This window comes from Podarcis muralis, chromosome 1 (assembly GCF_964188315.1).
Source record: "Podarcis muralis chromosome 1, rPodMur119.hap1.1, whole genome shotgun sequence".
Classification (NCBI taxonomy): Eukaryota; Metazoa; Chordata; class Lepidosauria; order Squamata; family Lacertidae; genus Podarcis; species Podarcis muralis.
In genome coordinates, this window is record NC_135655.1 from 29922161 (window position 1) to 29948265 (window position 26105).

The 26105-nt window shown below is 45.6% G+C and overlaps 1 protein-coding gene across 2 annotated transcripts; it reads left to right on the plus strand.

Moving 5' to 3' along the window:
* The first annotated feature begins 10126 nt into the window (after positions 1-10126).
* On the plus strand, positions 10127-24171 carry ZDHHC22 (zDHHC palmitoyltransferase 22). 2 transcript variants are annotated; one of them, XM_028718923.2, is made up of 3 exons: positions 10127-10617; positions 11676-12260; positions 22883-24171. In XM_028718923.2, exons 2-3 carry the CDS (start codon positions 11690-11692, stop codon positions 23146-23148), a joined length of 837 nt encoding a protein of 278 aa, XP_028574756.2. In that variant the 5' UTR covers positions 10127-10617; positions 11676-11689; the 3' UTR covers positions 23149-24171. The 2 variants fall into 2 exon arrangements, with proteins under 2 accessions (XP_028574756.2, XP_028574784.2); XM_028718951.2 differs by having other exon boundaries at positions 10141-10220.
* Positions 24172-26105: the final 1934 nt, after the last annotated feature.

Sequence of the window (26105 nt, forward strand, 5' to 3'; positions counted from 1 at the left end):
CCCTCCCCTCCTTATTTATCCATCCCACATTCTTTCCACACACACCCCACAAATTCCCCCAACCAGCCTCTTCCCTTTGTGACCTCCATCTTCTGCTCACTCCCATCCAGTCAGCCTGCTCCACTTCTGTCTTCCTGCCCCCTCCTTTGATGACACAGGCAGGTGGTTCCCTTGAAGAGCCTATCAGAGCCAAGGAGTGCTCTCCCTCCTTCCCCTTTGTCATAAGTGTTGACATCATTCATCAATGTCACAAAGATGCAGCAATAACAAAGGGAGCAGATCACATGTTACAGAAATGCTGCATATGATGTACCCCTGCCTGTCCTTGGGAACACATTTGTAACATGGGCACAGAGCCACCCATAGTGACAACTTCAGAGCTTGCGTGTCATTAACAAATAGAGCCAAGGTGGCAAAATGGCTTCCTTTTAAAAAGTAGAATTTTCTTGCCCAAAGGAGCAAAATAAAAAGGAGTATGAACTCTGGCAGAACGCTAAGTTAGTAGCAAAGCAAGCAAAAACCTTGAAGCTTAGGAAACCTATTGCTAAAGACATTGAAGCATGCAATACGCACCCTTTCAAAGACAGCAGAAGTAGAATGTTCTCCCACCAGTGGGACCATTGAATGATAAAGGTGTGGAAAGATTCCTGGAGGAGGATAGGCAGGTTGCAGATAAAGCCCTGTGTAAAATTTGGAGAAATATTCATGGCCTGCCTGAAACACTGTTTTTGGCGAGAGCTTCTGATGGACTAAGTCTATTGGGATTACAACATATAAAACTCTGAGGCTAATTGGTAAGTTAAAAATTAACAAACACTATATTCTGGGTGGCATTTATCCAAGAGTCTGTGCAGAACTCATAGAATTCTTTAAGGACTCTCGGGTAAATGCCATCCTGAAATTAACTATCTTTAACAATATATGCAGCTTATCAAAATCAGCCTTGTTACTGGGCAGTTGAAAGGTACTCAATGTTTTTCAAAGGGATGCAGTCGAGAATACAGGAAATAACTTCTATCCAAGGTAAGTTAGTGAAAAGCATGATTAAGGAAGCAATCCAAAGGCAAGATTCACTGGGATGAGCAAGTTAGGATCCAGCAGATCTCAGGCACAGTTGGTTGGAAGCTGGTGGAATTTACACTGGTTTAAGTGATACTGGGGGACGTGGGTGGTGCTGTGGGTTAAACCACAGAGCCCAGGATTTGCCAATCAGAAGGTCGGCGGTTCGAATCCCTGTGATGGGGTGAACTCCCGTTGCTTGGTCCCTGCTCCTGCCAACCTAGCAGTTCGAAAGCATGTCAAAGTGCAAGTAGATAAATAGGTACCGCTCCAGCGGGAAGGTAAACAGCGTTTCCGTGTGCTGCTCTGGTTCGCCAGAAGCGGCTTAGTCATGCTGGCCACATGACCCGGAAGCTGTACGCTGGCTCCCTCAGCCAATAAAGTGAGCTGAGCGCCGCAACCTCAGAGTCGGTCATGACTGGACCTAATGGTCAGGAGTCCCTTTACCTTTACTAAGTGACACTGATGTAAATTATCCCTATTCCAAACTCTGATCAGGAGCAGGGCCACTGCAAGCTGAGAGGAACTCATGTGATCTGGGATGAGAGAGTTATGCTGGTGTTTCTCTAGCTGAGCTGAGATGTGGAGCTTATGTTGTCATAGCCCAATTGTACCAGGGATCGGTGGCCTGAGCTGGAGACCCACTGGATCCTAAATTCCTCATCCTGGTAGATCCTGAGGTTGGAGTGCTCCATTAGACTGGCTCAGCCAGCAGTAATCCTGCTCCTGGACAGAGCTTGGAATAGGGGTGATTTACGCCTGCTTCCTATACTTAGGATTGCTTTGTACATCTAGAATTATTAAGCAGGTGGAGTAATGAGTCCTCTTGAGGAAAACTCAGCATGGTGTCTATGATTGGAAGTCCAGCATCACCAGATTTTTAGAATTATTTCATAGTGTCACTGTCAACCAACATATAGATATGGGTGATCTGGTATGCTTTATGTATTTGAACTTACAAAAAGCTTCTGATAAACTCCCTCATCAAGGTCTCCTGGGTAAACCAAGCTATCATAGAAACAGAATCTTAGAGTTCGGAGGGACCCTAAGGGTCATCTAGTCCAACCCCTGCAATAAAGGAATCTCAGCTAGAGGATCCATGACAGATGACCATCCAACCTCTGTTTAAAACCCTCCAAGGAAGGAGAGTCCACCACCTCTTGTGGGAGTCTGTTCCACTGCCAAACAGCTCTTACTGTCAGAAGGTTTTTCCAAATGTTTAGTCAGAAACTCCTTTCTTGTAACTTGAAGCCATTGGTTTGAGTCCTACCCTCCAGAGCAGGAGAAAACAAGCATGCTCCCTCCTCCAAGTGACAGCCTTAAGGTATTTGAAGATGGCCATCATATCTTTTTTAAAAAAATATATTTTATTAAGGATTTTCTTGTTTTACAGAAGTGTGGTGCCTCGTATTTTACTTCTTCTTCCATGTAACATTTTTACAAATCCATTTCATTTGTTGAGGCATTAGGGGGAGAAGAAAAAAAAGAAAAAAAGAAAGAGGGGGTGGAGAGAGGGAAGATGGATGGGGGTGGGGTCGGGTGGCGGTGTTTCTATTATGTTTAATGTATGTAGAGTTTGGTGTCAGCGTTGCTTGTGTTGTTGACTTGTGTTCCTTTGGTGGTGAGAGAGGTTGGGGTTGGCCTAGGGTGTGATTGTTTGCTTGTGATTGGCTGTGGTGATCTTTGTTTTCGTGTGTGAGTGAGGTGGGTGGGTGTTTTGGATCAGGTTAGCCATATTGATTTGTATGCTGTTGGTGGATTATTGTCATTGTCCTGTTGGGCTGTGTATGTGATAAAGGGGGGCCATACCGGGGTGAAAGCGTCTTCTTCTGTTTGTCCCCGTGTCAGTTTCAGTTTATTAGTTAATTTTTCTAGTAGGGCTGTTTCCCATACTATTTGGTACCATTGGTCCATGCTTACTCCTGACAGGTCTCTCCAGTGTCTGGTTATGGTGTTTCTGGCTGCTGAGAGCAGGTGGGTTATGAGTTCTATGGCTATCATATCTTCTCTCAGTCTGGGAAATGATATACAATGAAATTAAAAGGATGTTTAAAATAATGTTTGCAAAAAAACACACATCCAGAAGCCTTTCTCATGGGAATTATAGGGCTAGAACTACCCAAATTGTATAGAAATTTATTCATGTACGCAACTACAGTGGCAAGAAAGTTACTTGCCCAAAAATGGAAAGAAGAAGTCCCAGCAAAGGAAGAATGGATACAAAAACTTATGGAATATGCAGAAATGGTGAAACTTACCAGAAGAATATAAGAAATCAAGATAACAAACTTTTTATAAAGGAATGGAAATGTTTTATCGAATATTTACAGATAAATTGTAAACAAATAAAAACAGTGGCAGGATTATTGTAATAATCTGCAGCTACAGAAGAGTATATATTGAAAGAAGATAAATAAATGAGTAAGTTAATTTGGATATGCAGAAGATATTAAAAATAAATTTAAGGAACCACAGAAAGAGGGGGAAGGAAGTCAAGTTTTAAAATGTTAAAATTGTTGTAAAAGCAGTTAAATGTACATATCTGAAAAGTATAACCCCCCCCCCCCACAAAAACAAATCTTCTCTCAGTCTCCTCTTTTCCAGGCTAAACATCCCCAGCTCCTTAACTTGTGGTGCCCATAATTGGACACAGTATTCCAAATGTGGTCTTACTAAGGCAGAATAGAGTGGTACTAGAATAGCATTCGCTTTTTTGCTGCTGCATCACACTTTTGACTCATGTTAAGTTTGTGCTCCACCAAGACACCCAAATCCTTTACACATGTACTGCTAGTAAGCCAGGGGTCCCCCATCCAATATTTGTGCATCTGGTTCTTCCTGCCTAAGTGCAGAACCTTACATTTATCCCTATTGAAATTCATTGTGTTAGCTTGCGCCCAGTTCTCCGATCTGTTAAGGCCATTTTGAATTCTGATTCTGTCTTCTGCGGCATTAGCTACCTCTCCCAGTTTGGTGTCATCTGCAAATTTGATGAGCATCCCCTCAATTCCTTCATCCAAGTCATTTATAAAGACGTTGAACAACAATGGGCCCAGGACAGAACCCTGCGGCACATAAAAGCAGCACGTCCCTTTGCCAGATGGCTTACAATGACAGTTTACTGATGAAGGGCAATATAAAAATGTTTTAAAATCCTGGCCAGTTTGTACAGAGGAAAGCAGGCCTCAGGTTATTCTGGTCTCGAGCTATTTTGGATATAAATGATCATAACCCGGAACCTCGAGTCATGCCAGAAACATAGCAGCAAGACAAAGTGAGAGTTCAGGGTGCAGATAGATAGCCGTGCCCTGAACAACTGCAGAGAGAGCTCAGCTTGGAGATTCGTAGAAGCAAGGCTTCGATGGAGCAACCCCAGGCCAAGCCTTAAATAGAGTGACAGCTCCATCTGGGTGGCTAGCTATGCTTCTAGCGTGAGACACTTCCTCAGTTAAAAGAGCCCTGCTTGCTTCAACGGCCATTGACTCCAGTAGCTTGGTAGAGTCTGCAGTTCTACTGGGGCTTCTGGGATGGGCTGGCCACACAACCTTTTCAGGCTGGAAACCTGCTGCTAAAACTGCTTCTGGGGCAGTTTTAACTGGGGCAGCTAAAACCGATGTCTGGGGATGCTTTTGAGGGCAATTCTCTCCCCCACTCAGATACCTCCAAATCCATGACCTCAGCCCCCAAAGATGGCTCGTGGCAGATAGCAGCAACAGCAGAAGCAAGGCACATATAAGCACCAGACAAAAAGGGCTGCAACCCATGAATGCTCAGCGACAGTACATTTGTCCATCTTTAAAACGCCATTGTCAAACACCCAACACTTTATGGTTTTCACACATTCGTAATTGGTTAAAGGCTACGTGATACAGCTGATGACCTGAACTCATCATATAATTAACTAATGGAACTGAGTAACAGTAGATGAGGTGGAGGCCAGCTATTTTGGATTTTTTTTTAGAAAAAAGAATTACATAAAATCACCAGATGTAGAGCTTTCTATGGATATTAGCCCTGACAGGGAAATTGAATTTTCATGTACATTATGCCATTGAATTCCAGATTTGGGGATAAGCAACAGAATGAGAATGTATGCTTAGAAGCAATCTGACTGACTGCTGTTGGAAACAGAATGCTAGGCTACATAGCCTCTCACAGATGAAAGGAAGGGAAAGTATATAATCATATACAGTGTTGGTTTGTTAAGAAAAAGAGGTGCTGGAGCTCACCCTGAACACCTCCCTCAGGCTCTTAGAATGGCAATGGCGCCCATCTGAGAGGTGCCAGGACTGAGTTCTGGTGAGCTCCGACTGAAAACAAGCCCTGATCATATATACCAGTTGCAGTCTCAGTTCTCTGAGCACCAGTCTTCAGGCGGCGAAATGGGATTGGCCACCCTGGGCTGTGGGTGGGGGGAACATCCCCAAAACAGTCCAGTGATGAGAGTTGAGTGTATTCAGTAGTCAAATGATGTCTGACTGTTGGGAAGGGGACACAGATGCAAAAACGGATGTGAGGGAAATGAGATAGGAGAACACTGCACAGTGACATTTTTTAAATTTTTTGCACATCCTCCTTGTTCGCATCCTGGTTCTAGACTATGACACTCTCGCCTGCAGTTGAGCTATGGACATCGAAACAGAGAGGACCATTTTAATGAGAGAGCTGAGCTCAAATTACTTTGCCTCTGTAATGACTCCTTTGGGGAAAGCTTTTCAATTTCTGTTATACATTTCATTAATAAACTATAACTTGTGGTCGGCTGATATGGGGAGGATTAATGCCTTTCATGTTAGTCATTCCCTTTCGTCTGCAAACCTGTCATTACATGAAAAGCCTTATATGCATCCTCTCCCCCAAAGATGAAAGCTGTTAAAATATGGAGAAAGTACTGTTTCGTTAAAAATAGTTCCCAGGCTGGTACGTCACCTGCATCCCTTCTATTGAAGGCTTACACTATGTTGAATCAACATATTAAGAGAGCCTCACCCTGCCTGCATGCTATAGTCATGAAAAAGAGACTACTGGCACAATCTACCTTGATGTTTTTCTGTGCAAGTTCTATTGGCTACCAGAGTAACGTAGGCTAAATGGGGCACTGGCTCACCAAATTTACAGTGGTGCCTCGCAAGACGAAATTAGTTCGTTCCGCGAGTTTTGTCGTCTTGCGATTTTTTTCGTCTTGCGAAGCACGGTGTCGGGAAAGTTTTGGAAAAGCTTCAAAAATCACCAAAGTCTTTAAAAACCTCAAAAAAGGCTACCACACCGCGTTCTGTGAGTTGCTCCTCGAAGTCAAGTCACAACTGTATTAACGGCGTTAAGAAAAAGGAAACAAACTTGCAAGACGTTTCTGTCTTGCGAAGCAAGCCCATAGGGAAAATCGTCTTGCGAAGCAGCTCAAAAAACCAAAAACCCTTTCGTCTAGCGAGTTTTTTGTCTTGCGAGGCATTCGTCTTGCGAGGTACCACTGTAATCTGTGCTCAGCTAGCCCCTGCCTGCCTGCCTGCCTGCCTTCTGCCTTACAACCAGGGCAGATTCACATCATACATTTAAAGTGCATTCAACACACATTTAAAGCACATGGCTTTGGCCAAAGAATTGTGGGAACTGTAGTTTCCCACTCACAAATTTTCCGTGCCCTTATCAAACTACAGTTCCCAATATTCTTTGGCCAATGCCGTGTGCTTTAAATGTGCATTGGACGGGACTTTCCAATGCATGGTGTGGATCTGCCCCTACTCAGGGATTCATCCTGCCTGTCATTGGCTCTGCCCCCCCTACTGTTGGTCTCCCTGCCTTTCACCCTACCAGCCGCCACTGTATACCCTGGACTTGTACAGCTTCCATGGATTTCAAGAGGAAATGCTGGTGCATTGGAAGGCCCAGGTGTCTTGCACCTCTTGGTGAATTGTATTCTGCACTCTAAAGTCAGCCTTAGAGAAATCACCATCATAGAAAGGCATTGGCAAGATCAGAATGTATAGCTGAGGACAAAAAGGGTCTTAAAGGCAAGTCTGAACAAAAAAGAATTGTGTGGTCTTTATTCAAATGGCATGGAACTCAATGAGGCTTCTTCATTTGTTTGAAAATTTGTAATCTGCTCTTTCATAAAATATAACAAGGTGGCTTGCAACATATAAAATACAATAAAACTAGTCTCTAGATAGCTATAAAACATAATTAAAAACATCAATAAAAATCTTGCTAAATATGCATAGGCTCACGCTGTGTGGGTGAAAAGCAATTTTTGTATTGTTAAGTGGCTATGAAAGAAACCAAATGGAGAAATGTGTTTTGCTCAGTGAGGACCTGAGGCTCATTTGAAAGAAGGCAGATGTAAGTTAAGCAGAAAGGAAGACTTTATAACTACTATAAAAGTAGTTCAGCACTAGAGCAAGATGCCATGGGAGACCGTAGAATGTCTCCCCTTGAAGCATTTCCAGGGGAAAAAATTGGGCAGACAACAGTTAGGGATGCTTTTGAAAAAGATGAAGGGGGAATGGTGTTAGATTATCTGCTTCTTCCATCTTGTGGTTTAGGATTCATAACTTTTAGATGAAGAGTAATTTAGAATGTTGAGACTATTAAGAAGGAGATTTCATACTGCAGGGTTTAAGCTCTAGAGGTGTATCCAGTTGGGGTGTCTCTATGTGAAGCCTTATGTGTATGTATGCATACAATCACTGTGAAAAACTGTATTTATAGCTATTGCAAAAATTGTGTTCAGTCATACCTCGGATTACAGATGCTTCAGGTTGTGTTTTTTTGGGTTACGGACCCGGCAAAACCTGGAAGTACCGGAACAGGTTACTTCCGGGTTTCGGTGGTCATGCATGTGCAGAAGCGCTAAATCACACTTTGCGCATGCGCAGAAGCGCCAAATCGCAACCCGTGCGTGCGCAGACACACCGCAGCGGGTTGTGAACACTGTGGGTTGCGAACGTGCATCCTGCACAGATCACGTTTGCAACCCGAGCATCCACTGTATTTGTGTCTTTCACAATGTTGCACAGTTAAAATGTATGTATACGTTTATAAAAGTATAGTGCCCTTTAGATTTGGGAAGCAAGACAACTGTAAGTCTTTTGCATAGGAGTCTGGGAAGAAAGTTGCTCAGGGGAAGACGATGCATGTGAAATAAAATACTCTCACAATGCAGAAAAAAATAATATATTTTTATGATTTAGTTATCAGTAAATTGCAATACAGGTAGGCCACATTTGACCCTGGTCAGTCATCAACAGCCTTGTCTGGATTTTGCTGTAAAAATACTGTACAGGTAATTATAAACTGGTTTAATGCTTTAATAGTCCTTTTAATTTATTGATCTAGATTTTAAAAACTCCTTAGGGCTCAGCCCAGATGTCAACATACTAAATTGAGAAGATGTGCAACCCCCCCAATACATACAACACACAAAACTAAACAGTCAGTTCTCAACAATAACAAATCTTGCAAACATCAGCCCAGTTGATGAGGTCCTAAGGGTTCTGTAGTAGAGATTGCAATGGTTCAGCTGCTTTGCATGTAGATGGTCCCAGGATCAGTCCCTGGCGTCTTCTGCTAAAAGGATCACATGGCATGTGAAGGGGAAGACCTCTTCGTGAGACCCTGGAGAGCTACTGCCAATCAGAGTAAAAGCTGGGCTAGATGGAAAAATTTTCTGATCTGTATTAGGTAGCTTCATATATTCATAATCCCTAGGTCATTTCAAGTCAATTTGGGAGAGTTCCCAGGTGTATATAAACCAGAGGTGTTTATCAGAAACTGCAGAGGTCTAGGTCCAGAAGGATCTATGCTTCTAAGTGTGGAGCCAGACTACATGTTGTATGAATGCAAATGCTAGTCATATCAGACTAGGGCTTTGCCTGGACAATAGTAGTCTCCACCAAACACCACAGAGCTTTTTTATTCGGTGGTTCCATTTCCAACATGATACTTCCCACCTTCACAGGTCATCTGTTCACCTTTGGTTTCGATGTCATATGATGTTGAAGGTGTGTGTGACCCCTAAAGTAAGGCAAACAGGAAGGTTTTATAAAATTTCTGAAATATGTTTATGCTTGGCTCTGGTGGATCTCCATGGCAGGGGGGAATTGTCACACAGCTGTGAAGTCACCAACTGGGCCTTTTTATATGCCACCATTTCTCGGGAGTAACACAAGAGTTGATTGCTCCAGTGAAAGACTCTCAGTTGATACTGAAGATCACTATGAGACATTCTGGATGAACGAGCCTTCCACCTAGGTATTGTTTCCGGAAGCCCATGTCCAATGCACACCAAACACCTTTGGGAGGTGCTGGCTTTTACCCTAAATTATATGATAATGCCATCTCAAACTTTCTCGTATTTCTTTTGCACCAGCAGAGATTACCTCTCCCTTGGGTTGCTAAAGAGAGGCAGCACTGGGAAGGCATTTCCGCATCTCACACCTGCAGGGAAACACAGCCTTTAGCCAGAATAGCCAACTGAAAGCTCCTGATTCAGGGGCAATAAGCCCCTGGATACCACATGCTGTGGGCAACTGTTGCCCTTATGCCTTGCTCTTAAGCATCCCACAGGCTTCTGGTTCGACACTGTGGGAAGCTCTGAACTAGCCGGACCTTTGGTCTGACCCAGCAGGGCTCCTCTTCTTAAGGCACGCCAGGAGGGAGCAGTGAGTACAACTTCCTTCTCCTCCCTTACCTTCTTTAGTTTTCAGGATCAGAGAACCGGGTCATCTGCAGGAGACACACTCCGGAGGGACTCCAGGTGGGAGCGCACCTCTTTCGGATTTCCTGAGAGTTCTCTTCCCGCCCCCGCCGCAACATAGGCGGCTTGTTTGGCTGGTGGTGCTGAAGGGACAGCTCCCCGCCGAGCTCCCGAAGCGCTTCCCCGACAGGGTTGCGGAAGGGGCGGACAGCTCCCCTAGGAAAGCCGGGGAAACGAGGGCTCCCCGCGGAGCCCGGGCGGGAGGGTGGGCTGCCGGTAGTAGCGGCTGTGCTGCTAACGGGGACTCTCCGAGCGCCTTTGCTGTTCACACCGCGGCGGCTGGAGGGGGTGGAGAGAGGGAGATCAGGCGGGGAGGGGGGGGAGCAGCAGCTGGCCCGGGGGCTTCGCGGCGCACAGGGCTGGCTGGTGCTGAAGGAACAGCAGCTTCCGCTCCGCTCCAGGCTTCCAGGTAAATATGGGGACGGCGGGGAGGACCTATCCAGGCAGCGAGCAAGGGGACTTCAAGGTGAATTCCACGCTCCTTGCCAGACAGATAGCCAGACGGAGCTGACTGGGGAAGTGGAGGCTCCTGGCAGGTCCCTCGCCAAGTCACCCGCCCGCAGGGCTGGAGCACAGAAAAGTTCCCAGCGGCGACCATCAGAACCGGGGAGCGGACAGAGTTCCTCGCCTCTCCGCAACGAAGGCAGCGCCTAAGTTCGCCTTCCCCATGGACGGAGGCAAGGGGCGGCCCCTCGAGAACAGGCTGGGGCGCCGGGGCGCCTTGTTAGCGATGTTCTCCCACAACTGAAGTACGTGTGTCGTACATGGATTTGTTTTGGAAGAGAAAGCCAAGCGTGGAGAGCTGGGTGAGGAAGGCGGGGTGGAGAGGGAAAGTGAAGGGGTGTGTGTGTGTGTGTGTGTGTGTGTGTGTGGCGAGGGGGAGGTAGACTTGTAGCAACACCTCCCTGTTTGGGTGTCGGAGCCCCCGCGTTCCTTAAGGTGGGTGGCTGCGTGGGGAGTGGATGTCGGCTTGCTTCGTTCTGCGATGCGCCTTGACGGAGCAGCGATGCCAGACAGGCTGAAAGCCACAAACAGAGTTCCTTGCTGGCGCACCGCTGGCGGCTGGTGCCCGGCAGCACTTAAGCAGCTGTTTGGAGCATTTCCTGATGATGCCCATGTCAGGGCAACAGCCGCCGCGGTAATCTGCGGATTTGTGGCTTTCCAGGCGAAATTAGAGCATCGTTTTTGATCCGTATTGCAGCGGATTAGGACCGCCACCCGGATCCACGCCTCCCCGCTATCTAATTAATAGCGCATAATAAAATAATAACGGCGCCCTGCATGGAAGAAGAGGAACTCCTGAATTGTAGGGCGAGCCTCGGCAGGTCTGCTCAGCACACACACAAATCCTCCTCGGAGTTGAAGGGGACTCGCTCCCGGCGAGGGTGTCTTGCAGCCTTCCAGAACAGGGGGCCACGAGGAGCAGAGAGAGCTGGGTGGCGGTGCAACTGGCAGGCAGGCAGATAGGCAGGCAGGCAAGAGGCGGGCAACGTGAGAGAGGCACTCCAGGGACTGCGGCCCCTGGCATCTCAGTGGCAATGCTGCCCGCCAGGGGCAGGGCCCTGGAGCCAGACCTGAGGCTCAACGATGGAGAGCGAACCTTTGAGTTTGTCCTCCTGTGCACCGCTGAGCAGAGCTAGGAGGCGAAATGTGTGCGGTGTGTTTGTGAGAGATTCCACTGGGGAAGGGAGCAGGTTGGGAGGGATAAAGAGGCAAGGAGACCTGTGAGGAGGTCTTCTTTTTCTCCAGCAGCGGGGGGGGGGGGGAGGAGGGGCGAATGGGGAATCCTTGTGTGCCTGGGAAAGGGCAAGTCCACAGGCTAGGCTGGTGACCACTTGCTCTCTCCTTTTGCTCCCCGTTGCAGGAATGTAATCCACAATGCTAGTCCTCAGGTTCCTCAATGTGGTCGCTCCTGCCTACTTCCTGTGCATCTCCTGTGTGACCTTCGTCCTCCAGCTCTTCCTCTTCATCCCCAGCATGTTCAAAGACCCTTCCGCCACCCCGCTCTTCTGCTCCTCCGCTTTGCTGCACGGCGCCCTCTTCCTCTTCCTCTCGGCCAACGCGCTGGGCAACTACATCCTGGTGATCCAGAACACCCCAGAGGACCTGAGCAAGGGCCTGAACTGGGTTGGAGGAGGAGCCGATGGGGTGGCCCCCGACTGGCCCGATGAGAGCTGCCCCCCTGGCTCGGCCTTACCCAACACCCACTTCTGTAGACTGTGTGCCCGGGTCACCCAAAGGCATGACCACCACTGTTTCTTCACAGGGAACTGCATTGGGAGCAGGAACATGAGGAACTTCGTCATGTTCTGCCTGTATACTGCTTTGGCTTGCCTGGATTCCTTGGTGGCAGGGCTGGCTTACATTTCCACTGTGCTCTCCACCTCCTTTGCCAACCCACTGGCATTCCTCACTCTCCTGCCTCAGTCCATCAGCCAGTTCTTCTCAGGTCAGTGTCTTCTCCTCTAGCAGAAGGGGTGATCTGTGGCTCCCTTCCCTCTCCCCCTCTCCCTGCCAACCCTTCCTTATAAGACTTCCTTTCCCACAACAGCTGTCCCTCCAGCATTGCCAGGAGCCCGGGGGAGGGTGTTGTCTGTGCCTATGTGGGTTTCCTATGTTTCTTCACCCATCTTTTGCTTTGATTGCCGGGGCTGCTTATTGGAATAACCAGCAAATAAAAAAGCCAGGGTGCTGTGCAAAGGCCACCTTGACACACAAAGGTTGGGGCCTGCTCCAGGCTACCGTCCAATGCTGTCTATGTATAATTGAATTGATTCCAAGAAAAGCACCCTGCAATGTCCTATGGGTGACTCAGTGTGGACCAGCCCAAGGCCATTGTCTGAAAGGTTTTGTACATGTTGTAAGACGGTGGACGGAGCATTTCATTCTTGTATTATGTGACCGAGGGAAGTTCGTGTAGAGGCTTGCAAGAAAGGTTCCTTTTCCAGAGTCCTATTTTCTCAGAACCTCATTGGTTATCACCTGGACTTTGGTTCCTCCTGCTCTGAACATTATGTCCGTTCCTGTGAAACGGACAGGAATTCGTTAGGAAGAAAATTAATACAGTTAATAATTTAATACTTCATTTAGGCAGCAACCTTAATTAAGCCAGTCCTATTGATCCTTCAGATCAACACCACACATTAAAAACATATCCAGCTTGCATTGAAAGCAAATGACTTTCCCCCAAACACCCTAAGAACTGTACTTGGCGAAGGGTATTAAGAACTGTGGCTCTGTTAGCAGTAAACCACAGTTCTTGTGATTCTCTGTGGGAAGTCCTGTGCTTTAAATGGGCATTGGATGTGCTTTAAATGTGTGGTGTGGATCTGCCCTTATTAACATGCATAGGATTGCACTGCTAAGCTGCTACTCTAAACACACTTGCTAGGTGTAAGTCCCATTGCTGAATAAGCATGCATAGGATTGCACTGTCATTGTCTCCTAGTGGAGGTAGACAAAAAGCAGAATTGATGCGAGGCACCCTGCTACATCCCACTTGCAAGTGCTCTGCTGACTGAATTTGAAATGTGATTCAGATTCTGACCTTTCTGGCCAAGATCAAACAGGCCTCATCATCATGCTGTTTTTCTATTTCTCCACACCTCCGTTTGTGCCCAGTTTCTGGTTTTCCCTCCTCGTATTTGTCAATTCCCACCCCTACTGCTCTCGCTTCTGAAATTCAAGAACCATACAAAAGATCATTAAAATGAGAAGCACACACACTAAAGCCAGCCCAATACATTTTGCTGCCTGAGGCATAATAGTAAATGCCACCTCTCAAGTTAAGATGAACAGTACCCAAGGCCAGTCAAGTTATGCTGATTCCTGAAGCAGAAAATCTCACAAGTAACTTTTCTCTATCCTGGTAGAAAAAATACACTCTAAATAACAAGTTGCTGCCTTTTTTTGACACCCAAGATCTGCTGCCTGAGGTAGCTGCCTCACTTTGCCTAATGGTAGGGCTGGGGTCGTGGGCACACACACACAGATGGAGTCAGTTCCGAAAGTGATTTTTCCTACCCAACAGGCTTGCTGTCTGAATGCATTGTGTTTCCAGAGTTTATAGACTGAACGACTTACAAGGAAGCGTTAATATCCCTTCCTGCTGCTAACACTGTACAACCAGGGAAGGATTGGGGAAAGGTCAGGGGTGTATATATTGGCTTTGAGATTATCCACGGGCTTGTTGACTCTAGTCTGTTCTTTATTGTTTATAATGACTGAGGCTAAATGAACCCAGTTTGTTCCTTAGATAAAAGGATAAATTTGTATGGCTGATAAGCACACAAACGCCAGTTTACTCAGATGGTAGTGTGAAGGTAGACCTTCATTGCAATATTATTTTAAGGTGGTGTCTGAGAAGAGTGGGGTTGTTGTTGTTTTTTAAAAAAATTATGTTGGATCAATTTCTTAAGCTGACAGCTTGCCAAGTTCATTCTGATGTTTGGACTCTGCCCAGCTTTTATAAACTGGAAAGGGAGGAAAGGCCACTGCAGTCAGGTGCTTTGTTGCGATTCCTTGATTCCATCGCCTATTCCCTAGCAGTCCTCCCATGAGCTAAGGCATGAGTTCCAATGTGAGCTGCAAAATGGAAGAAAGGTGGGAATACATATGTAACCAATAAACTAAAACTAAATGGTGATAAAGAGTATCTCTCTTTGTTGTAGAAGTGCTGCCCCACGATAGTCCTGTTACAGGAAGCCCTGGCATGCATTCTCAATCTGAACAACCTACTTGCATGATTTATGGGGTTGTTTTATTTTAAGGCATTGATGTATCACCACCAGGGGCTTAATAACACGAAGGGTGAATGAAGAGAGAAAAATTCTGCCATGGGCTACCACCTTCCCTTTCCCCTGTGGCGCTGTGCCCCAAATAAAATAAAATAAAATAAAATAAAATAATAATAATAATAATAATAATAATAATTTTTATTCTTTGTACCCCACCCATCTGACTGGGTTGCCCCATCTTCAGATAGGAAACAGCCTGAAGTGGGAAAAGATGGAATCGTTTCATGGTATATAGGTGCTTCCATCACAAAATAACCTTCCTGAAATGAGCAACTACAGCCAGAGGTGTTACACCTTAGGTGGCCTGGAATGGATTTCAAAATTGGATTGGTATGCAAAATCATCATCGTGCTTCAGCATTCATTAATTCATTCAGGCAGCCTTCCCATTTCTAGACCTCCCATTCAACTGTCCTCTGGGCAGTTTACAAAAATCAATAGAATACACAAATGCAATGCAATCAATAAAGCAATCTCAATACAAATGACATAAAAACTCAGAACCCAACATAAAACAGATTCAAGATAGCATAGAAATGGAGCAGCATAGAATCATTATAAACACCAGCCTTAAAAGCCAGCAAAGGGAAAACATTTGGTTCCTAGATGCTCTAAAACCCACAACTGAATTTAAATTCTATTTCTGACATGATTAGGTTACAGCAATAGTGTTGTCATCATATCACCTCATGTCCATCTGGAAGAAAATAAAGACATTCAGGTGGTGAAATGTGGGGGAGCTGTGTTAGCCTGCCTGCTTCAGACTCAGCTTTTGCAAACTTTGCTCAGAAGGAATAATCAAAACAACAACTTCAGCTGTTTTACTGTATCTGCTTGCTTCAAGAAGGAGATTAAGAAACCATATGTGTTTTTAAGCAAGTGGCTTCCGGGAGAATTTCAATTAGAAGCGGGAACAAAGAAATTGACAATTTTCCCTCTGCAAATGTTAGAAACACGACCCCTAAAATGAAGCTTGAAGCCTTTTCTGGGAGAAAATGTCTCAGCACATCTCCTGCTACAGCCTGAGCATTGAAAGGAGATAGCACAGGCGTTCAATTAATGTCTGCCTCCAGACCCCCTTCCCACTGTTTCAAATCCATCTCACAGTAGAGAAATTACATATGTCTGTTGTTGTTTTTTTGCTTTCCAAAGGAGCCTTGTCTCTCTTTCACTATTTAGTGTTCATGATGCCTTCCTGCAACTAATGGGACCTGACAAGGATGGAAGGATGACACTGCATTTAGAAAGCAACGTTGAACAGATCCCCTTAACGTCTCTTTCAAGTTTACAGAAGACTCTTGGAATCACCAGCTGCCACCGTCTCCTTATACTGTAACAAGCTGTCATGGGGATTCACTACAATGTGGTGGCAGAGAATCTCTCTCTTTCTCCCTCGCCACCATATTGGAGAGTTAACTGATGAAATGGACGAGCAGCAAATTCAGGGCAGATAACAGAAAGTGATGGTGGCCATTAGCTTAAGTGGCTTTAAAAGTAAAGATTAGACTATTTCCTAAAAGCAGGAGTGAGGAACCTGTTGCTGGGCTACAACTCCCATCATCCTTGACCATTGGTCATGGTGGCTGGGCTGATGGGAGTTGGAGTTCAACAACATCTGGAGGACTGCAGTTTCCCCACCCTTGCACCATGGAGAATAAGTCTATCAATGGCTACTCATCACACATTTGTGAATGGGCAGTGGGAGTCATGTGATAACCCCAGCCTGCATTGAGCAGGAGGTCTAAATGCTGATTGCAAAGATGTTTGGCTGAACACACTTAGGATGGTATGCAACTAACTTATTCAGAGTTGTTGACATCCATCTGCCTTGGGAGACAATGCAGGAGTGTGTCTTTGGGGGTGGTCAAGCTGCTGGAAGGTTGCAGAGCCTGCTGTGGCTGTAGAGACCGATACGGGAGAGACATGTTTTGCTGCAGGTGGGGCAGATGAAGGTGTCCGGTTGTGCTGCTGCAGATGCTTCTTCTCTCTGCACTCCTCCTAGCAAGCCATTCCTCCTCCAGTCACTGCTATAGATACATGACCTGACTGTCTGTCCCCAGACGCTGCGGTCTCCTGCAAGAGATTCCCATATGGCAAGGTTGGTTGTTGCCAGCCTTCCTGTCACTGTTTGCAGCATTGGTCTGCCAATGGGTCTGGTGCCTGAAGCCGGCTCCCCATACAGCACTTAGAGTAGACCCACTGAAATTAAAGGTTAGGTTAGGTCCATTAATTTAAATGGCCTGTTCTGAGTAAAGGTTAATTGGATTCCACTCTTACAGTCCTCCCCATGAGCATGGAGCCACTGCCTGTCCATGGATCCAGATTAAGAACTTCTGAATAGGGGTCATGTTCAGAAGCAATATAGCCCTTAATATGAGATGTAGAAGAGAATCAGCAGTGGAGAGCTATTGCCATCACACTCTGATTGCAGGGTTCCCATTGTTCACGTTGAGCTGGCTCCTGTTGGAAATAGGCTGATGGATTAGATGTTACCCTTTCTGGTGAGGTGGAGGAGAAGGAAGAAGAATGAGGGTGTGGGATGCAATTTGCTGCGGCTTCTCTAGGGTTTCTTTGAGCCCTGGCACAGCCAGCCACATGCTTAAGTTAAGCACAGCTTAAATTCCTGGCTGCGCTACCTAGCCTGTTGTTTGTCCCTTTCTGCTTGAATTTCTCTCCTCCCACTCTGCATTTTACTGCACTTTAATAATGATTGGGGGATTATTGGCTTGTTTTTGCTCTTATTTTTATTATGCATTCTTTGTGTGTGAGTTTTTTTTAATAATGTATTTTATGTTATGGCCTGCTCTGAGATCTACAGATGAAGGGTGGTATACAAATTTTAATAATCATCATCATCATCATCATCATCATCATCATCATCATCATCATAATAGTCTGAGCCATCAAAGCACTGAAGGAGGTGGAGAAAAGGTGGGAAAAATTGTTGTTGTTGTTGTTGTTGTTGTTGTTATATTTCTTATGTCAAGCTATTGCTCTGTTTGACCCATCTAGGAACTCATAAGAATCTGGGGTTTATTTTGAAAGAACTGCTATGCCCATTGCTTTGATAAGGGGCCAATAGGACCCACTGAGTATCTTTACGAACTTAATCCATTCCGGAAGTCCGTTCTTAAACCGAATCCATTCTTAAACCGAGGTGCGCTTTCCCTAATGAGGCCTCCTGCTGCCGTTGCCCTTCCACTGTCCGGTTTCCGTTCGTAGACTGAGATAAAGTTCGCAAACCCGAACACTACTTCTGGTTTTGAGGAGTTCATAAATTGAATTGTTCATAACCAGGACTGTTCTTAAACTGAGGTACCACTGTACCTAGAACACTAGAACAACCAAGCCATAACCCTTCTGGTCTCACCAGGAAATTAGCTTTCCTAATGAGATCAGAAGAATTGTGACTTGGCTATGCTTTGCTTAGTATGGTTCTCTCTGTTGCTTGGATGAGAATAATTCTGATCTTTCCTACTGACCTCTTGGCAATATCTCCTTCAAGCTGAGATAGTAACATTACAAATGACCTTAACAGAACCCTGAAGGAATTACTTGCTGAGGTTTGATCATTATACAAATACCTTGATAAATGTTATAGAAAATTATTTAAACAGCATCAAGGATTGCATAGTAGAACCCTTGGTCATGTCCGTCCATTTTATTCAATTCTCCTGATATATTTGAGCTTTGTACATGTTTTCTGAGTATCCCTGAAGCAATTTAACTACAGGTAAATGCATTCCTGTTTAACCCACTGCCTAATTATCCAGCTGTTTGGGATGCTTCTTAGGCTATTTGGAGAAATGAGTTTGTTACATAGTTCTATGAGTCACTGAAGCTATTAAAACTAGCTAATAGTCTGGTCCAGTTTTCTTCTCCATAGACATTATATAATATTTTAAAACAAACCATTATTTTCCTCCAATTTTCGTACCATTAAAGTAAGGGGGAATACCTAGCAGTAGCACCGTTATTGGTAACACACAATATGAAACTCATTAACTATCAATAATTTAATAATGATCATCCATGGCTTAAATCGAAAGAATAGGTTTTTATCCTATTGTAGGCATTCAATGCCAGGATGTCTGTGTTATCACCCTGCTTTGTTACATACATTTAAGCTGCTCCACTGGCCCTTCTTTACAAGATTGTTTATTTCATTGAAATTATTTAAATATATTTTAAACGGCTTACAATTTAACTTAAAGCATCAAATAAAGAATGACAGAGTATCAAAACATTACAGACAAAGGTCAAATAAAACACAATTTTAAAGCAGCAAGGAAAACAAAATATTGAACATAAATGTTCAAATAACTTGAACATAGAACATTGTAGTTAAACACCAAGTATGGTGTTTCAGTTGGCTAAAGATCTTTTCTTAAAGTTCAGTCTGTCGCAATGTTACAATGTTCTCAGATCCTCACCATGCAAACCTTGGAAGATAAAGAGATATACTAGAGTAGATATACATTAGTGGATCTGTTAAAGCAGGCAGATTTATTGCAGGGGTGGGTTGTTGTTTTTAGGTTTGTAGTCCTAAGCCATTTTAAAGCAGGCATGGAGAACTTGTGGCCTTCCATATGTTGTTCAACTCTTAGCAACCCCAACCAGCATGGCCAATGATCGGGGTTGATGGAAGTTGCAGTTCAACCACAGCCAGAGCCAGAAGTTCCTCAGTCCTGCTTTAAAGTTAACAACTAGGATCTGGAATTATGACAAGGGGCCAATGCCCTTGAGGGTACAATGAGCGAAGGTTTCTCGTCTTGCACCAAGAGGCTTCCTGTCGTACGTCTGGTTTCCTGTGGCTGTAGTCAATTTGAGCAATGTGTGTAAGCACCCTAATTTAGTCCATTGAGTTCAACAGGATTGAGATGTGACTAGCTTTGTGGGGCTTCTGAATGAATTCACATGATAAATGACAAATGAAAAGATTAAACCAGCTTTTCTTTTGAGGAAGGTGAATATATTTCTTGATCAAAGCAAATATATTCAAGGGTTTGGGGGGGGGGGAGAGAGCGACACAAATTGGCACTGTCCTTATTCTATCTATTCCAGTATTATTCCAGAGAGGTATCTGTGTTAGTTTGTAGCTCAAAAAGAGAAAATAATAAAAGTTCATGGCACCTTAAAAGACTAACAGATTTCTTGTGGCATAAATGTTTGTGGAGCCAGCCCATTTCATCCTTATAAGATACAGTGGTACCTCAGGTTACATATGCTTCAGGTTACAGACTCTGCTAACCCAGAAATAGTGCTTCAGGTTAAGAACTTTGCTTCAGGATGAGAACAGATATCGTGCTCCAGCGCCGCAGCTAAAGTGGTGCTTCAGGTTAAGAACAGTTTCAGGTTAAGAACGGACCTCCAGAAGAAATTAAGTACTTAACCCGAGGTACCACGGTATAAGGTATTAGGTACAGGGAAGGAGGGAATTGTAAACTGTGAATTCAAATGATTGTGACAGGTAAAAAGTACAGTCTGAGTTAAATCTTAGATGCATGCAGAATAAACACAGTGACTATTCATAGCCACAGTAATTGTTGACAACATAATCAACCTAGAATTGCTAAGTCAATAAACATCTCCAGCAGTGGTTTTCAGCTTGTGTGCCGTGGCACCCTGGGGTGCCTTGACTGATGGTCAGGGGTGCTGCAGGCAACATTGGCCTTTGTCCCTCTTTCCTTCCCTCCCTCCTCTGATGCTCTCTCTTCACTCTGCCTCCCAAAGGCTTGCACAACTGTTTATTGCAGCAGCCCTGGCTATAAGCTCTGCAGGTGAATGGCGCCTCTGGGAGGCACCTCTCCTTGGGGTGGGTGGGGCAGCTCAGAGACCAGGATGGCAGCAGCAGAACCACAAGGGAGGGTGTTCAAAAAAGCGTGAGGCAAGGGGTGACATAACTGGGCTCCTGAGTCCCACAGGGGTGCCACAGTAAGAAAGTAGTTGGTTAAGGGAGCTGCAGACTCAAAAAGGTTGAAAACCTCTGATCTACAACAAGACAAAAAACCATAGAGCTGGAAGGGACCCTGAGAGTCACCTAGTCCAACCCTCTGCAATGTAGGAATCTCAACACATGGTCTCCCATCCAAATTGAAACCTTACTGGATCCTGCTTAGCTTTGCAAATGTGCTAGCTGATTATTGCTGCACCACTTTCACCCCTATTCAGGTATTCCCAGGCAGAATCAAAATTCTCAGTAAGTTCCAATTCAGTATTTCTGAACAGGAGCCTCCCCTTGAAATCCCCTAGTGGGAGAATCACAACTTTCAGGACAGCAACAGAGTGCCCCTGGAGAACTGAAAGAAGAGTTGTGTTATTAAGTGAGAAGGAAGCCTGTGTAGGCAGTAAACAAAGGTCAAGAATAAGGTTGCATGGGTTCAGTGCAAAGTGTTAGGTTTATAATGAAGCTGTTCTGGTGAGGCTGGTTAGGAATGCAGAGAATATAAGCAGATGGGAAAGATCAGTTAACTGCTGACTTCTACAGCCAAAGCAGGCAGCAAAGGTCCATTTCTTTTGGCTAACGTCCCAATGGTTCAACATTACATGTGCCAAATGTCTCTAGATCCAATCCTGGCAGAAGCCTCTGGTCTAGCCTACATACATAGGAGGGGCAGGATTAATATATCAACCTCAAACTGTCAATGTTTGGCACATCTGACAACATGGTTGATTCCCAAAGAGAGGAATTAAGCACAATAACATCGAAAGCCTCTTGCTTTCTTACAGCTTCATATGGGATGAAGCTCCAGCTCTCCAAGTCATATGACAACACATTTCCTATTCGAATTCTTCCTCGAAGGCTCATTTTGGTGCATTGTTTTATCTTCTCTCCTGACATTTAGACGAATGACTGGGACGTTGTTTATATTCTGCAGAATTTTCCATTTTGACCCTGTCACTAAGAATTAGCTGCAATGTAAACTACTCTAAAGAAATGTTGGATTTTAACTCCCGCCCCCCTTGATACTGCAATTAAGGAGCTGCTGAAAAAAGACAACTGAAATATTTAACCGTGCAATCTTATGTATGCCAATCTACTTGGAGGTTGTTCCTGCTTTGTTCAGTGAGGCTTATTCCCTAGAAAGTATGGTTCCAGCTTTAGTCCTGCATCTTCCTCCCCTTGATTCTGTTTATTTGTAAAGTAAACCTTCTACGTTTGCCACATTTCACCTTTGCTTGCTGTACTGCAAAAGAACTGAAATCAGAAGAACCTACCTCATACTGAGGGAAACCAATGGCCTACCTGGCTCAGTTCTGTCAACACTGACTGGCAGCAGCCCTTCAGAGGTCCAGACCAGGGACATTCCCAGACCAGTATCCCAGGAGATGCTGAGGATTCTACCTGGGACCTGCAAATGCTATTGAGCTTCTTCTGGCTCTTGGCAGCTGAAAATCTGCTTCTAAGCACTAGCTACAGATTAAGCCACTAACTGCAAACAAGCCATGTTGGCCTCAGGTTTTGGAGGGGGTAGGGAGCTCTGGCAAGATGCCCTCAGGGACAGCCTGCTCCTTGTCACTGTCATCATGTCTTCTGGGCCCAATGGACAGAGTGAAGCCAGTGCAGACTGCAGTTCCATCTCCTTGCTGTTGGCACTGCTTGCAGGCTTGGAGAGAGCAGTTAGCAAGAGTGGTGGGAGGGTGAGAGGGGCAGCAGAAGCAGGGGGAGCTTTGGGGTGCAGCCATGAATTCTCTGCTAGGGTCTAGGCCCTGGCACATGTCACAGCAAACTTCCTTTGGGCACTGTGCCAACTGCCTCTAGTATAAAAGTATTATTATTAATGATATTACTTATTGAATTTATATACTAGCCTATGATATGTGTAGACAAACCATTTTCTCTGTTCCAGGATGGACAGATAACATCACACTATGAGTGAATGTCCACATTAGAACATAAGGAAAGCCTGCTGGATGAGGCCCATGGCCCATGTGGTCCAGCATCCTGTTCTCACAGTGGCCAACTTGTAAACCCCAAGAGCAGAACCCGAGTTCAAAACCAATCTACCTCCCTGTAGTTTCTTGCAGTTGGTATTCAGAAGCATCACTGCCTCTGACCATGCAGTTGGATCATAGCTGTCATGGCTAGTAGCCCTTGATACCCTCAAGGAATTTATCCAATCCCATTTCAAAGCCATCCAAGATGGTGGCCATCCCTGCCTCCTCCCATGGCAGTGAGTTCCATAGCTAAACGATGCACCGTGTGAAGATGTACTTTCTTTTATCTGTCCCAAATCTCCCAACATTTTCTCTTCCCTTCCCCTTTGGGTCTGCAGGAGCTCTGCTAAGCTCGGAGATGTTTGTCATCCTCATGCTATACCTCTGGCTGGGGATCGGACTCGCCTGCGCCGGCTTCTGCTGCCACCAAATGCTGCTGATCTTGCGAGGGCAGACGCGGTACCAGGTGCGGAAGGGGGTGGCGGCCCGAGCCCGTCCTTGGAAGAAGAACCTGGAAGAGGTCTTTGGGAAGAGGTGGCTGCTTGGACTGCTCATCCCTGTGCTCAACGTAGGAAGCGACTATCACAGGCAGAAGGAGCAGTGACGCCGCCCGGCACACAGGTGCGCACGTGCACATGCACATGCGTGGGCCATAAGGGAGTTGCAGCACTTTGAGGCACTTCTCGTTCCCTCCCCACTTCTCAGCCTTGCCACCTACAGAAAGGGAGGCAACTATCAAGCTAGCTGGGCTGATTCTGTATTTTAGAAGGGGAAATTGTGGCCCGTGTTGTATGTGAAGCTACAGCAGTAATCTCTGGGTTGCTAAAAGCGTTCATCAGACCCACCCTTGGGACTCTGAATCATTTTCTCACTGTGCCCCTTCTCACAATCTTCTCCCTTCCCACCTTGCCTTTCATGCTTAACTTGCCGTAGGAGTAGCAACAACAACAACATCCCCCACCATCTCAAGGTAGTCTGCGTTGTTCTGAGTAGGCTGTAAGCACATCAGAGACTCCTGTGGGATTTGCCCAATCTGTTACTTGAAAGCTTCTTCTCTTTTTTGCAGTTTTTCAACTGACCCCAATATAGCAAGGAGCCAGTTTCACAAGAACAGCAGAGTGTGGTTGGTGAAGCACTTTAAGGTGCAAGGAATGACAACTGCTGGGGAGGCAGATGGTCTATGCCTGCACACTTCAGAGATGACAAGCATTTCCCTGCCCACTTCCTAGTTGCTCCCCTCCACTCCAACACCCAGGAACGATGGTTAGCAGCCTGAGCATGTGGCTTGCCCAGGGTAGCAGCTCTGCTGGCTGATTTTTATTTTTCTATTTTTTAGAGAATGAGGTTCGTTTTCAACCCACTTGCCCCGATCCCTGACACATAGAGCTGTTCAAAGCCCATCTTGCCAATAGGGTGAGGAAACAAGGGTATTTGGGTTGAGCACAATGATGGCAGCAGGGAGAGCAGGCAAGTGTACGTGAATGGAGCGACTGAATGTATGAAGACATTAAAGTTCTGGACTGTCTTATACTGAGGCAGAGCACCAGTCCACTGAGCCCACGATTGTCTGACTTACAGGGGCTCTACATCAGGAGCAGGCAACCTCAGGCCCGTGGGCCAGATCCAGCCCAATCGCCTTCTAAATCCGGCCTGCGGATGGTCCAGGAATCAGCGTTTTTTTACATGAGTAGAATGTGTCCTTTTATTTAAAATGCATCTATGGGTTATTTGTGGGGCATAGGAATTTGTTCATCCCCCCCCAAAAAAATATAGTCCAGCCCACCACATGGTCTGAGGGACGGTGGACTGACCCATGGCTGAAAAAGGTTGCTGACCTCTGCTCTACATGATTGTAAGAAGAAGCATTTTCTAAGCTCAATCCGTTAACTCACAAGTTGGCAACCCACAGCTTGGTGCCGACAAATGGACCTCCACCTCCTCTTTAAGAGGAAAAGACGATGAGAGGGAAGCTGTGTGCACATTACTGTGGATCCTGTGCACTCTCACTGCTGGTGTTCAAAGCTGAGTGCACACGACCATAAGCCACAGTCCATATGCATCCTGTAGTTTCTGCCGTTTAATGCCTTTCCCCTCAGACCAGCTTCCTTCCAATTTGAAAACGTAAGTCGCAGTTAATCAGAGATGCATTGTACTTCAGCCATCCGTTGCACATGCGCAGAGGACAGCACATGCACAGAGCTTGGCTTCCTTGAATAGGAGTTTGGAAGGTTTGCAGGTGTGGGGAAACAAGCCAGGAAATGGTGTGTACAGCGAAGTAAACATGTGGCTTGAAATGCAGTAGGTGGAAACGACCCCATTGTGTACATGCTCATGTAAGTTGTGTACATGCTCAGAAAATGAGGGGATGAGTGTTACTGGATGATGGACAGATGTGTGAGTGCAAATGGAGGGATGGGTGAAAGGGAGAGAGAAGCGATGTGTCCCCCCCTCCACCTTTTGCTTTGGCCCAACCTCTCACCACCAGTATCCCCCCGTCACTTTCTTCTGATGGAATGCAGCCTTTGACACCCCTGCCCCAAAGCTTACCCCCCCCCATTTAATTGGAGACAGCAGGGGCTGAACTTAGGACCTTCAGCACCAAAGCTGTGTGCTTTGTCACTGGGCTATGGGCTCCTGCCTTCTCAAGGGACCTCTCACATGGAGGGGTACCCTAAGACTGCATTGTTGCGTATGTGAGAGAGGGGAGTGAATGAGCAGAGGCTGGAGAACAATGGGATGGTGTAGGTGGAGGGGCTTATTTGAAAAGTGAGTTGTGTATGAGAATTAACAGGGGTTTCTTTTCCATCATGCTTATGTTGGAATGAAGCAAGCACAGTCTATTTACTTCTATGTGTAGCCAGCCCTCCCCCATTCCATGTACAAAAGCCAGCTAGAATGGTAGTGGAATTTTACTTCAACATTAGGAATGGAGGAGAAAGTTGATTCAGTATGCAACATTAGGAATGGAGGAGAAAGTTGATTCAGTATGCATTTAAAACTGGATCTCTCAAATCCACACTTTCCAAAACAATATGTGAACTGAAACACAAGCTATCCTTTGAAATTTGCACTTATCCGAATTTTGGTTCTTCAACCAATGTTTACAAAAAGGCATATTTCAGGGGACGCATGCATACAAATGAAGATATTGATGAAAATAATGTGTGCAAATGCATTATGTTGGGGGAAAGTGCTTGTCAAAATGTGTACATTAATCAAAGTTGCTTATGAAAATGTGTTGAGAGAGTTTGCACTAAAATGCTGATGATTTTGCAAATTGCTTCCAAATGTGGAGAAGTCAGTTTAAGATGGGTAAAATGAGAAATGAAGAGAGCCCAAACTGACAGTTCCCTATTCAACACTGGTGATGGAACAGAGTCACCCAGGGCGCCATGGGGCAGTAAGCTAACCCTGAGGATACACAGCACCGGCTGCCCGGGGCAACTTCCTAACTCTGTCTAATGGCAGGGCTGGCTCTTTCAAGAAGTTGCTCCCATAAGGAAATATCTGCTACCCATTCTGGCCGACTAATGTGCAATCTGCCTGACAAAAGGAAGAGCA